The sequence below is a fragment of the Cydia fagiglandana genome, chromosome 7, assembly GCF_963556715.1.
Source record: "Cydia fagiglandana chromosome 7, ilCydFagi1.1, whole genome shotgun sequence".
Lineage (NCBI taxonomy): Eukaryota > Metazoa > Arthropoda > Insecta > Lepidoptera > Tortricidae > Cydia > Cydia fagiglandana.
In genome coordinates, this window is record NC_085938.1 from 18,580,818 (window position 1) to 18,595,318 (window position 14,501).

The 14,501-nt window shown below is 35.5% G+C and overlaps 1 protein-coding gene across 3 annotated transcripts; it reads right to left on the minus strand.

The window, feature by feature from the left end:
- Positions 1-1,311: 1,311 nt before the first annotated feature.
- On the minus strand, positions 1,312-13,620 carry LOC134666085 (uncharacterized). Of its 3 annotated transcripts, none has more exons than XM_063523204.1 (17): positions 12,711-13,620; positions 12,286-12,342; positions 11,729-11,929; positions 10,287-10,487; positions 9,680-9,877; positions 8,527-8,715; positions 7,431-7,628; positions 6,254-6,454; positions 6,035-6,165; positions 5,551-5,694; positions 5,071-5,274; positions 4,712-4,810; positions 4,470-4,613; positions 3,755-3,964; positions 3,371-3,515; positions 2,105-2,254; positions 1,312-1,400 (listed from the first exon to the last, which is right to left on the minus strand). In XM_063523204.1, exons 1-16 carry the CDS (start codon positions 12,838-12,840, stop codon positions 2,109-2,111), a joined length of 2,598 nt encoding a protein of 865 aa, XP_063379274.1. In that variant the 5' UTR covers positions 12,841-13,620; the 3' UTR covers positions 1,312-1,400; positions 2,105-2,108. The 3 variants fall into 3 exon arrangements, with proteins under 3 accessions (XP_063379274.1, XP_063379276.1, XP_063379275.1); XM_063523206.1 differs by lacking the exon at positions 2,105-2,254 and adding an exon at positions 2,627-2,784; XM_063523205.1 differs by lacking the exon at positions 1,312-1,400 and adding an exon at positions 2,627-2,784 and having other exon boundaries at positions 2,163-2,254.
- Between the last annotated feature and the right edge of the window lie 881 nt (positions 13,621-14,501).

The window sequence follows — 14,501 nt, forward strand, 5'->3', positions numbered from 1 at the left end:
ACAGGTACTGGAGAAAATAAAGTTACTCATTATGCAAACTTACTTGTGTAAGTACCTACCTATCTGTCTGTAAAAAGCATGTTTTTAACTTTCCTTGAGCGTTCTGAGAAGCGTCTTTCGTCGTTTTGAATACTTTACCTACCTCTATTGTATTCATTGGATAGCGTTACGTAACGAAGGTACTCGTTTGCGTTATGTGTCATTTTATATGGGATTTTTGAGTTTCCATAACATATAGCTTGGCACGCAGTTTAAAATCCCATACAAAAAACACAAACGCAAACGCGTTATGTTAATCTGCTAAAAATATTAAGTCACTGGCTAAAAATGTTACAGATTACTACATGTACAATTTTTGTACATACATTAAATATTCCTTTTAGCTTCTCAACAGTTGTAAATAATAACCGCGAACCACGAGATGAATCAAGCAGCGAACGAGCTAAAATTTCGTAGGAAAATAAAATTTCACGGATTTTCATCAGCATTGGCGAAATGGAAAAATTCGTCAGCCTCCATTTTGATTTGATTCCTCTTTGATATGAATGCCAAATGTTCGTGGCTATATTCCCTATATTCGTAGTTAATTCATATTCGTATGTATGGAAAAAAATAGTACATACATTTGGTCAAGCAGATCTTATTGTCAGTAGAAAAAGTGTGCAAATTTGAAAAAATATAGGCGCGAAGGGATATCGTCTCATAGAAAATTTGAATTTCGCGCCTTTTTCTACTGACAAGATTTGCTTTACCATCTATATTTTGCTTTTACCACAGATACCATAAAGCTATTTAGGTAGTTCGACTTTAGCGAAGTTCGCTGGCTACTCGGCAGTTTGTAATATTCTGGTCATATTTCATCCCGAGGACAAGACGGCGGCTAACTTTCTGAATTAAGGCTTAAAAATGGTTGAGTGCTCTGGATAAAGTAAAGCAATACTTTAAAATGTTTATTAAACAAGTACCTTTAAACATTTAAATTCTTAATCGAGAAAAGTAGCCTACTTAGCTACTTGTAGTGTCGTAGTTCGTAGCGTGGTGGAGTCTGAAAATAGCTCCCTTCTAACAGCTGGGCATTTACATTTATGCTGAAATACATACCAGTAAAATTTTGCATTTTTTTCCAGTTTTTTATTTTTTTTGTCGTTCGGGTCATTTTTACCGGACTAACGCAAGCAAAACAAGGGTTATAAATTCAGACCCGCATGTATATAGTATGTATGTTCGTCAGTTCTGTTCCCTCAACATTTCAAAAGTCCTGCCGGCTTAATAAACAGAGGGTGAAGCAATAAAACAAAATAAAAATAAAGACGGCAACATTTTACTATCAGAAATAGCAGAAAAAACTATTTTAACACCGAAATACTTTAGACCTAAATAATTTACTGCTCTCCAAAGACCTGTAAAAAGTAATTATCAATTTTATTTCACTGTAATAGCCGGTAATTATAAATTTAATCGCAATTATTATTGCAAAGCGTAAAAATAAATAAAATGCGTTTAGTTAGCTACGTCATAAAAAGCTGAACATGAAACAATATTAAAAGTAAGTAAGCTTTGGTAACAACACAACAAAAGTATTGAACGTTTCATTTGACTGTGACAATGTGGTTGCATAAGTTGCTTTAGAGCTATAATATATTTATGTTTAAGTAAGTAATACATTTCTGTATAACAAACATTGCTTTTTTTGCGGTGCTATAACGTAAAAAGTAAGAGCGAATCGCCTGCGTGGAACGGGCATGTAATGCGGAGGGATGAAAGTCATGTGACGAGCAGGGTATTACGGATTAATGTGGAGGGAAGTAACGGGAGAGGAAAACCGAGGAAAAGGTGGATGGACTGTAAGAGAGATGATATGAAACGAACGCAAGGGAATGATGAGATGACGGACGAAAGAGAGGTATGGGAGAAAAAGACATGCTGCGCTGACCCCAAATGAATGGGATAAGGGCAAGAGAATGATAATGATAACGTTATTTTATTGAGATTGCTTATCACCACCTTGTCACAGTCAAGTTATTAACAAAATAACAATTATTCCGAAATATATGTACATGTATTTTATGTGCTATAACCAAATTTAGACACTATTTAAACGAACCATCTTAATCGGTTGGCTGACTGGCGATGTGACCTTGAAACATTACTGTACTCTTCACCGACACATAGAAAAGGAAACTATGATCTGCTCTGAATATTTTTGGCGGTGGTGGTGGCGGCCTGACTGCTGTAGTAGTTATACCCACAAAAACTGAAATAATGATAGATATATGTTATATTATGTAAGGTGCTGCGGGTAACTTACAAAGCGGGGTAATTTTGTATAAGGTAAACGTACTCTAGTGCTCGACATGCCCAATAGATGGCACGTTGTTGTCACCTCTATTGACAATGAGTTAAGTTTCAAGATGACAATGTACTGGGACCGCACAAATATATATATAACCAGAAGCACTTCATACTTTAACAACACTTACGCTAAGTGCAAATGCCATGCTGAGGTTATCTCGGTCTGATGTAAATAATAATGAAGAGTGTATGTATTTATGAAAAAAATAATTATTGAACAGCTTTCGTCAACCACATTATCACAGTTCATGATTTATTTAGTATTGGTAGGTACCTTAATGTTAAATTCTGTTACTTAGTTCGGATTTCCATATTTTCCACAGAAAATGGGCAAATCAGTGGCAGTCTTTAGTAGAATATAGAAAAGGAAGTTACGGTTAGCTTTAAATACCACTGGGGGCATTGGCATGCCGCCACCTACGCCTACTACAACTGAAAAAAAAACACAATTTGAACTGTTTACGAGTTACTTAAGTAATAAAGATTTTGTTAGTAAAAAAGTATAATCTAAGAATATTCACAAAATCTTTTCACCACACCAGCTGGTAACGATAACATAAAGGTAAAGCTGTTTTAAGATTTAAATATTTAACTTTTTTTTTCAAAAATTTGTTTATTTTTTAAATCTTAACGACCTTTAATTTTAAAAATAATACCTACTGAAGATTAGGTAAGTGCTCATATTAAAACCTCCAATCGAAATCTTAAGATAAGATAAGATAAGATAAGATTTCTTTATTGTCAAAGCTGTGTTGGTACACTAACTAACTTAACTAATAACTTATAAGCAATGATAATTATCTGGGATGTTGCGGATGCAGATTTTTTTTAGAGATTAGAGTTTAAGATAACTATAGTTTTAAAATGTTGCTACGCCCTACTAGAGTCCACGTCTGTATTGACTGAAACCTAATACCATCAACACTTGCAAGTAATAAACGACTATGAAAATGACTACGATTATTATCGTTGTTTTCATATAGACCTTGTATAACAAAGGTATTATAGGTATAGTTACCATTAGCTGCAGTAGCCTCTGTTCCTACTTCATTGAATTCACACCACGCTTTTTGAATAGCCTCACTTATGCAGATGTCTTCTGGCTTGGCTAAAAGTCCGGATAATCCAGAATTGCCGCAGTCAAACCAATTGGTGATATTAGCCTGAAAAATACATATGAATAAATAATAATGTAATTTTCTGTTTACCGTAGGTACCCTATTTATAATGAAAGCTGTGCAGTAAGTTCAAATTTAAAATTGATGTAATATGTTTCTTTTTCAATTACGTCCCTATAATTAGCATTGACATAAGTAAAAAAATATATAAAACTTAAACCATTGGAGTTCTGATTTTGATGAGCAGTGGGTCATTATCATCTATTAAATTGCTTATTAGGTACCTTCTTTAATAAATCTTTTAAATCTGTAGTTGTGCTAATTACAAATTTTGGTAAATATAGTTGCACTTTTTGAGGGGAGAGGCTATCTAAGAGTTTCTTCCAATTCGCCGGAACTTGTAGAGTTTTAGCCAACTGCATTGTGCCGTTAATGCTGTTTGGTAAAACAATTATCGCGGAGCTCTCTCCGCCTGTGTAAGGGATTCGAACCACCTAAAAGAAAAAGACATAAATAAAATAATATTTTAAATATTAAGAAATAAAAGAAGAGTGGAAAAATTCACTGTGTAGGGTTTATCCACTTTTAATTTATCGTTTACAGATGTTTCTTTCGAAATTAATTTGATTATAATTAGGGATAAGAGAAAACGACAAAATGAATTATGAATGCTACTGATTAACAATGAGGTAGCAAATAAAAACTAATTCAAAGTAGAAAGTAAAATATAACAGTCTGTTCGTAATTAAGAACTAAAAAGATAAAAATGTTCTAGAATCTTGGCAACTTTCCTGTAGCCAGTAAAAAAGTTGTAGATTTTTGTATCTTTTACTTAATCTTTTGTCATAAACATGCTAAAGGTGAACATGACTATAAGAGACACAAGAATAGGCTGTATCGATCATTTGCTTTATGAAGTCTATAGGACGAATAACCTTAACTCATAGGTACTATAAAAAGTTTTTGATCCAGCAAGCTTGGCATTTTGTGTTAACCTACCTTGCAATCTAAAGATGCATCTTCTCCGTACTCTAGGTCCTTGATTTCTTGATTCATCAACTTGGTTTTTGTAATCGAACCATCGCTTAGATAGAAATCTTCTTCTTTCGTATTATTTTCATTGAATTCGTTAAGCCATTTAGCCTAAAAATTATAAAAAAGACGATATTATCACATATTGTAAGATTGTATTGTATTTGTATTAAAGTTATGTAAGTAATAATGTATTATACTATAGTTACCTTGAAGTAAATGGCGTTGATCAGTACCACTATTGTCGAATGACTAAACATGTCAGGTGAAACTAAATCTGTTATTCGATTGTTGGTTTTACTTTCAACCTAAAAAAATGAATAATAATTTTAACAACGATAGTGATATAGAAATTATACCTACATTAAAGTGTAATTCTATGGAATTTGCTAACTATGTAAACAAACCGCCATATTGAAATTGTCTCTGAATGATGAATGTACGAGTGACTTTTGTTTACACAGTTAGCAAGTTCCATAGAATGATACTTTACAGAATAATTAATGTCTATGTATCATTTTCTTGCATTTTCTCTTTTAGCTTTTGAGTAAACATTTTGTCATATTACCCAGGCGTTCATTATATCTGCAGCTTCAATATTTTTAATGAAATCGATGACTTGTGCTGCGGCGTGGAAGACGTCGACGGTATCTTTTATGAAACCGTCGCTCAGCGGGTACTTATCACTGGAATATACTTTGGCAGCCGTGGAAAAGTTAACACTGGGTACACCTTCGTATAAGGTGGAGAAATTGGCAAAAGTATCCCGAATCTGAAATAAATTGTAATTCAATTACAAATAAGTAATGTTTTGAAAATTACAAATAAACTGTTTTAAACGGGGATAAAGGAATAAGTAATATGATATCATTAATAACCTAACATGGTGCGCTGAGATTGATTCAGACTGTTCGGAGTTAGCCAATCAGTGAGTAGAAAATAAAAGTGTAAAAGTGTAGTGTGTGTCTGTGTAAGTGTGTGTGTAGTGTAGTAAAGTGTGTGTGTGCTGTGTGTTCCTCTAAAGCAGTAGCGTGAAAAGTATATTTACATCTTGTTTGTCCTTAAGATTTAGTATTTTGATGCACTGATCAAAAGCCGGTCCGTTCGAGTACAAACAAAGCTGGGCTATCGGATTGAACACCGACATGGCTGACATTATGATGTTTTCGTTCGGTGCAGATTGCATGCGTTCCTGTAATCAAAATTTATTATTCAGTTAACTCCAAACTCCAATTTAAAGCAGCAGATCTTAGAGGATATAACCAAACGGAGTAGCCATTAAAATAGACGGCCAATGGTCATACACATTGTATGGACTGACATGTATCTGACATGGCTATTTTTACGTTTCGTACACATTTGACGTGCCCCTCCCCCGCAAAAATCGGAGACAGTTTTTCCAGAAAATGGAGTTTTGTACAGAAAATTACATACAAGGCGTGTCCATTTGGTTATATCCTCCAAGCAGCAGATGTTCTTTAACAATCATAGGGGAAATAAGTATTCTAATCTAAATGTTATGAACAACTTACATAAAGACATTTTCCAGTGAATGCTGTGATGCCATCTAGCAAACCTGATAATCCAGAACCTCTGTCGCCGGTGTTGGCAGTAGTCGGTTTTACTGTTGTTGTAGTTGTAGTTGTTGTTGTTGTTTTAATGCCTGTAACATTCAAATGGTTTTTCTTCCAATCATGTATTATTTTGACTTGTCACATAATTGGAATGGATACTTAGAGTCGGTTACTTACAGTGTTTACTTGGTATGCAAGTTCCATTGTCGTTTCTGGAATATCCTTCGCAACACTTGCACTGCGGCGTGCAGCGAGTCCCGGGCTCCTTTGGTGGACATTTCCCCGCCAGCGGCCCGGTGATGTACGCAAGACACGACTCTCCAGGGCACGGCGGTGGACAAAATCTATACTCTTCATTGCAGGGGCAGGGGAATGGTGCTAAGAAATGTTTAAAGTTGCTTTTATTTTCCGAATTTGTTATTACAGTTTGGTTAGCACAACTTGTCAGTCAGTACGTAAGAACCAGGAAAATTATACTCATACCTTTCTTTAGGGTGCTAGCACAGAATAACTAATAGTACTACGTGCTAGTACTAGAGTAAGACAAAAACAGTATAATTCTCTCTGTCTATTAACTCACATTATAGACGGGTCTAACGCGAATTTTATTCAATTACCTTGATTTACCGACGTTTCGACACAGGTTTCTCTGTCTATGTTTGAAATGAGACAGCCATGGGTGAAACTACCTATATATTCAAATGCTTTGTCACCTACTAAAAGCAAATAAGCAATTTTCTTAAATACGAGTATGATTTTCAGTAAATTTATATTATTTATAGTAGAAAAAAATCTTGTGACATTTATAATTATAGTAATCTCAGTTAAAGAAGATACATTTATGATTTTTTTATCAGACAGGATTATTAAACAAGTCATTAACGTATATCCCAGGACTGGCCTTACGGGCAATAATAATGGTGCATGAATGGGGCCACTACAGCGGTGTGACACCGTTACAACACATTTGGTTGATGAGTTCGCATCAGGCGCGCGATTGGTCGCAACTTAGTTGCGTTAGACTGCACGATTGGCTCGAATTTGTGAGTGACTGCCCGTAAGGCCCGTCCTAAGATACTTATACGTCAATGAAACAAGTACGTTCACTTCTAAGGAGCGAAGTCACACGTTTAATTTAGGCAGAGCAAAGATTTTAATTTACTTTATGATAGATTGGCTATTCAGGAAATGGATCCGTATACATATAGATATAGTAGATATAGAGTATGAAATATGTAATCAAAAATATCCTATGCAATAAAACCTCTCACTTACATGCCTACGGTATATATTTACTTTAATAGTTAGGTACAACCATTTTATAAACTCGGTTTTATTCTAAAAATATACTCACGACAGTCAGCCACTGGGATACATTTGCCAGTCTTCCTGTCCCTCTTTTTATTTATCTCGCACTCGCATCTTGCCGGGTCACAGACTATTCCGATCGGGCACCATTTTGGGGAATCTTTATTTTTTGCGCAGTAATCCGCATCGCATTTGATCGCAGGACACGGGTTCCATCTCTCACCAGGTGGACACTTTCCTTTGGCTGTAAAATGTATAAAATATTAGCGATGTCAAAAAATTTAAGAAATGTGGGGAACGGGAGGATATGAAAGTTAAACCAAATTAAAGAAATAATGACATCGAGGCAACCTACTTAGAAGGTGAAATTATAATTATATTTAGATCAGACCTTATTGAAATGAAATGAATGAAATGAAAACATTTATTTTCAGGCAACTATTGGCCCATAGATAAATACCTTAAAACTAGCATACATATTAATACAAAATATATCTTAAAACTAAAAACAAAATTATGGCTGCGATGCAGTTCACAACCCCGCAGTGTCAGGGAGCCGGCCGCGGAACCGCCGGAACTTGACACCCTTCGGCCAAAACTCCTCCTTGGTGAAGGTCGCTAGTTGTTCAGTCGGAACGCTCAGCACAAAAGAATTAAAATTCACATTGTGTCGAGATTCCAACTTCACGACCCTCAGGATGAATCCGGACTTGGCTCGTACATACTTCACGATCTCCTCGACCTTCGTAAGGTAGTGTAATCGGGACACATACACATACAACACACACATTACATTGTTACAGTATGCACTGAAATACTTATATTTAGTTTGAAAATGTATGTTTGTCTACAAATGCAGAAACTAGTAATCGCATTGCACTAATGAGGCGCATTGGCGCATCAGCAAAGTGAGAATGTTGCATGTTACACCGTTGACACACTTTCTAGATTTTAGTCTGTACTTTTTTAAATAAAAATATTGAGTAATACAATAAGCCCCACTTGCACCATCCCACTAACCCGGGGTTAACCGGTTTAACCTTTAAGCCAGTGTCAAATTGTACTGGTAACCATGGTAACACCAGGATTAACCGGTTAACCCGGGTTAGTAGGATGGTGCAAGTGGTCCTTAAAATACGTACTGCACTGTTCCTCTGTGAGACTGCAAGGTGATCCAACATCTTTCCTGTAGATTCCGGGTTTGCATCTGCAGCCACTCTTGCAGCCTTTCTGGAATGGGCAGAAGTATTTCTGACCGATGCTTCCGCATGTTTGGTTGGAGCAACCTTGAATGCAGGGTTCGAAGTATTCGTTCTGGCCAGTACATTTTGCTGTAAAATTTGAACAATTCAAATGACTTCATTAAAATTAGTGATCACTGATGACGTATCTTTAACTATCTACTTACCGTTACTCAGAGTTACGTAGTCGTTAAATTAGTTACATACTTTGTAAGTACTTAATGCGATGAGAGCTGCTGCCACCATATTTAACGTTGATCAGTTCATTGATTGTGCGTAGACAATTTGGACAAATATTCTAAGGAAGAATTTTTGACAAGCAAGCAGTATTAGGCAAGCAGACCCTGGACAATTTGCATTGCATTATAAGTTTTTTTAATAAATTAATGTTATAGGACAACTTTACATAGATCGACCTAGTCCCACAGTAAGCTCAATAAAGCTTGTGTTGTGGGTACTAGACAACGATATATACAGGGTGATTCCGGGGTCGTGGAGCAAGCGATCAAGGCATGATACACAAGCCCATACTGAACAACTTTTACTATGGGACCAACTCCGAAATCGCGAAAAAAAAATTGGTAGTTTCATACATTTCGGCCGATCACATTGGTAGTTTCATACATTTCGGCCGATCACTGTATTATGCCTTGATCGCTGGCTTTACTATGGGACCAAATCCGAAATCGCGAAAAAAAACTGGCCTTCCCATAGAACACGACAACATGTGATCGGCCGAAATGTATGAAACTACCAATTTTTTTTTTCGCGATTTCGGAGTTGGTCCCATAGTAAAAGTTGTTCAGTATGGGCTTGTGTATCATGCCTTGATCGCTTGCTCCACGACCCCGGAATCACCCTGTATAATATACACATAATATATACCTACATAGAAAACATCCATAACTCAGGAACGAATATTTGTGATGAACACACAAATAATTACCCTTACCAGTATGCGAACCCGGGACCTCTTGTTTCGTAGGCAGGGTCACTACCTACTAGGCTTGGAGGAGTTGGAGGAAGTTAATTGCAGCTATGAATGAGTTCTTACGGCATTTATCCTTCGGGACACATTGTCCGGCATCGTTCCGTACTTCTAAGTCCTTGCAGATGCAGCCTTGTTTGCAGTTTGGATCGCCATACTCTGGATTAGGCAGGCACAGGATCAAAGCTGGGTTGACACCACATTTTTGAGGGGGACAGATCTTCATGCAGGGATCATACTGTTCGTTTTTAGGACATTTCAATGCTGAAAATTTGATCAAATTAATTTTATATATCGATCTGGTTTTCTACTTAAATACTAATCTTAACATTCTTAACTAAATTGTAGGTATGAAAATAAGGTTAACAATAACAAAGACAAAGATAACAATAAATAAACCCGGTCAAATGAAATAAAATTGCAATAAAGCATCTTGGTTCATAAAATTTGTGAATATTCTTAGATGTGTGAGTATTCTTAGATGAAGAAAGGCCAGGTCAAGAGCACCCTAAACCGGCGAGCATGTATGAGGAATGTAATGAAAGTGAAGGAAGCGCACGAGTATGTCAGGATCTTAGCAAGTGGAAATCCGTGGACTCTGCCTACCCCTCCGGGAAATAGGCGTGATTATTATGTATGTATGAAGTGTAGTAAGATAAAAAGAAAACATTACGTTTTTCGCAGTTTTTCTTTAGCACACATGACCCTGTCGCATTTCTGTAATAGTTATTAGCGCATATGCACCCAGGCTTGCATTCAGGATCTCCTGGCTTGGGCGGCGCCTTGCATTTGAATACTGCATCTTTGAGGTTGCACTTCCTGGGCGGGCAGGGGTTGGGACAATCGCTGAAAACCTCGTTTAGTCCGCATTTTGCTGAAAAGTTAATTAAAAAAAAGGCAACTAATTTCCAAGAGATCCAAGATAGAAAATAATATTATTTAATAAACACACAAACCTAATAAACTAAACTATATATGTAGATTAAAATAGTTAAGTACATATGTATGTGTGTGAAGAATACATACAAGTATGCTGTAGGCTCCTGAGTACAAATATTTAAAATGAATGGTACATGTTTATAGTTCGTTTTTTTAGCATTAGAAAGAAGTTACAAGAAGGTAAGGTAAGCGATCTTGACATGTCTTTTAATTGAAAAACGCTTTTTAAAAAACCAAAAATTATTACTTATGATTTAGCAGAAGAATATAAATGATAGTTTTAGATTCAGAATTGTTACATATTTGCCGTAAATTATTTTTAAAATGTGTTTTTCAATTAAAAGACACATCAAGATTGTTTACATTATTTCTAATGCTAAAAAGAACGAACTATAATTGAATTCGGTAATATTGTGGAAAATAATATTAAATAATAAGCAAGAAATGTTAAGCAAGATCATCATTTAAAGCCTCCGATTCATTGTAGGTATAGGTATCTAGATAACTAACTAATAACTGCTGAATAAACAATAACAACTGGCATTTGTTCAACCGTACCAGTTCGATAACAGTTAGGTACTCGTAGGTAATAAATTAAATGAAAATGATAATCTTTATCAGGTAATAAAATAATATAAAACTATAACAAAGTTAATGATGGTAAACTTTAAATAAGACAAAGTCTTTCTAAGCTATTCTGCACAGCCTTAGATATGTCGGCGGCCGATCGTAAGATCAGGCAGATCGTAATGTTCCTGTGTAATGTTTTGACCATAGTTACATTAAACCAATATATAGGTAGGATAGGTTCGTTAGGTTGCTTCATATGCCCGAAGGGCAAACTGCCCAGAAATAGTAGCCCCGCGTAGCGGGGCTCCGTCGACTCAGAGAACGGGTCAAAGATTTTCACGTTTCACGATATGCCTAGGAATTTCACGATATGCCTGATCTTACGATCGGCCGCCGACAGATAAACAAAAGACGGACGACTGACAGATTTTGACAGTAAAAAGTCATCACGAAAATTAAAATACTACAAAGACGAAGCCACAAGAAGCTAGTGTAAATATATAGGTACCTATATAACTATTATAATAAATAGAGATAATAAATTAGATTTCCCGCTAAAGGATCTCTGAATGGAATAACAACAAAATACATAAAAATCAAACTTACTCTTGCATTGGTCTTTAGGTACACACATTCCTTTTGCGTTCCTCAAGTACCCCGTCTTGCAGACGCACCCCTCAATACAATACTTAGGGTCTATTTTTATACAAGGCACCGGCTTCCCGAGTTGGCTACAGTTCTTGGCAGTGCAGCCGCTTTGGATACAAGAGGAATACTCTTCGTGTGGTGGGCAGGTAAGTGCTGGAACTGGGAGGGAATTGATTATCAGAACTTTTATGGAAGGGAAGAAACTGGGGACTAGTAGTGTTCCTTGTAGGGTTCAATATTTTCTGTGTGATTATTCATAAACGATATATATAAAAGCCATTGAATAGTTGAATGGGCCGATTTTTCGTCAGATTTCTATATAAGTTCGTGAAATGACAAAGTTTCCTATTTTATGCAATATAAGCGCATTATGCATGCGTTTATATTTTCCCATACCAAAAAACTTCGAATCCTGCCCGAAACGGTGAATATTTCCATTTTTCCTATTAAAACAATTGTAGTTTTACAATGTCATAGATTTTAATAGGTATTATTTATGTATAATCGACACTTACCCCCGCATCTATAACTGGGCCCCTCAGTGCTTGCTTCCGTCGTCGACGGCTCTGATTCTGCAACAATAAGTTAGTTTATGGTAAGTATTGTAAGTAAGGTTTGTATTGATTCTATGTAAAATTTATTTGTACCTATGACATAAATCGCTCTTCGGTGCTACGCATCCAGCTGTAAGTGGAATGAATTCCACTGAATGAATGAATATGTATAAATAGGTATGTAATAAAATAGAATAATTATAATAATTATATTCAGGTACTTAAATAGTCAGTATCCGACTACGCTAAGTTTTCAAGCTCCGTCAAGAATGGCGTTTACATGGGATATGTATGCACTGTGACTGCCGAGTCGATGTAATCTTAGCATGGTCAGAATCCCCATCATCAATAACTCAAGGAAGAATATAACAAGAGGATAAGCTTACCATCATCGTCACATGAAAGTGCCCCATGTAAAGAACCCAGGCAGGCCACTAAAAACAGTACTCTCCGCATTATCACTCCGCAGTAATTGCATTGAAGGCGGTTTGCTCTTTTATATCTTTTCCACACCATAGTTTATGCAATTGTGTATACAATTATTCTGTTTTTCGATCGATTAAATTACCTATAAAATAAAACCGTTTAATAAGTCCCCATTACTTGCGTATGGAATGATTTATAGGTACCGTACCTATATTAAACATTCAATGCATAAGCCAGTTGTGCCAGCTATTTATTTAAAGTCTACATTGGCTTGACTTTGAAAGATGTATTATATATGTTGTTCCAGAAGGCATATTTAAAAAGACGTGTTTGAGGTTCGATATGTTTTTGGGCGTTTGTTTCATTTCACTTATTGACCATAATGCCCAATTTTCAGTTGTTTTGAATAAAACCGTTTTTAGGACACCTTTGTATTTGTAAAGCCAATTGTTTTGAATATACCTACAGGGTGCAATATTAACCACCGTTCATACTTTTAAAATTAATATCTGGAGTTGCAGGCGTCCAAAGGCTACAGTGACCGCTCACCATCAGACGTTTGCTTGTTAGCCACCAATACCTATCATGCTTTAGAAATCCGAATGCCCCACCAACCTAGCGACAACAGTCGCTTTGATAGACGCAATGCAGCGATCGCAATTTTAGCATTTAGAAGTAAAGTCAATCATTAATTTCCTGCTTTGTTTAACTGTGATCGAGTGGGGCTGCAGTTTGATGGATCATCGGGGTAGATGGGTAATTACTGACCATTTTGAACCTCGGTTGATTAATGTTTCTAATAAAGTAATGTGGTCGATTACTTAAAGCACAGAATAACTAAGCTTGTTTCAAACAGAACAGTCGGTTGGTTTTTATAATAATAATAAATAATAAATAAATAATAAATTCTTTATTTGGCAGGCAAGAAACCCAAAAAAATTAATACAATACAATATAATAAAAGGTGTAAAAGTAAATATAAAATACAGTAAAAAATAAAATAATGGTAAAACTGGAAATGGAATTTATCTACAGTAATACTACAATAATAATAAAATGGAATTTATCTACAGTAATACATTCATTTAGTGGCAGACAAAATATTGTTCTTATATACAATGTAAACAAGATCTAGGTATCGTTACACGGTCGCACAGACTCCGACAGACAAAATAGAAATAGTTATGTGTACAAGAAGAAATCAAAGTTTGATATTACTTCGAGTGCTTATTTTGAGTCCCGTGAAAGCGAAATATTATATAATATCATTCAGTGAGAAAAATCGCATTTTACTCACCGTTTTTAAGGAGCAAATTACTCTTGTTCGAGCTGCTGAGGTGAAAAATAAATACCTATGTTGTCTGCCACGACACGTGTTTATGGCGCGTTCAATTTCTCTAGATATCTATAATTGGAGCTTGTATTTAGATTTAAATCTTTCAAATTGATGGTTTCGTACGCTTGAAAGTTTGGCTCGCTCTGGCAAACAAAGAAATAATATTATAAATTTAATTCAAATGTTTTCATAAAACACAATGATCTGTTACAAATAAGTACTATCATACCTATAATTCGTTTTTTTAGCATTAGAAATAAGGTAAACAATCTTGATGTGTCTTTTAATTGAAAAACACATTTTAAAAATAAGTTACGGCAAATATGTAACAATTATGAATCTAATACGATCATTTATATTCTTCTGCTTTCGTGTAATAGTTACTCATTTTGAAAAAGCGTTTTTTAATTAAAAG

Excerpts from the sequence above, each read along its gene's own strand:
- LOC134666085 (XM_063523204.1), bottom strand. The coding sequence starts at position 12,840 with ATGGTGTGGAAAAGATATAAAAGAGCAAACCGCCTTCAATGCAATTAC. Across the intron at positions 11,930-12,285 it reads GCCCAGTTATAGATGCGGGG|TTCCAGCACTTACCTGCCCA; the intron begins GTAAGTGTCGAT and ends ATTCCCTCCCAG. Across the intron at positions 6,166-6,253 it reads TTGCATACCAAGTAAACACT|GCATTAAAACAACAACAACA; the intron begins GTAAGTAACCGA and ends TGAATGTTACAG.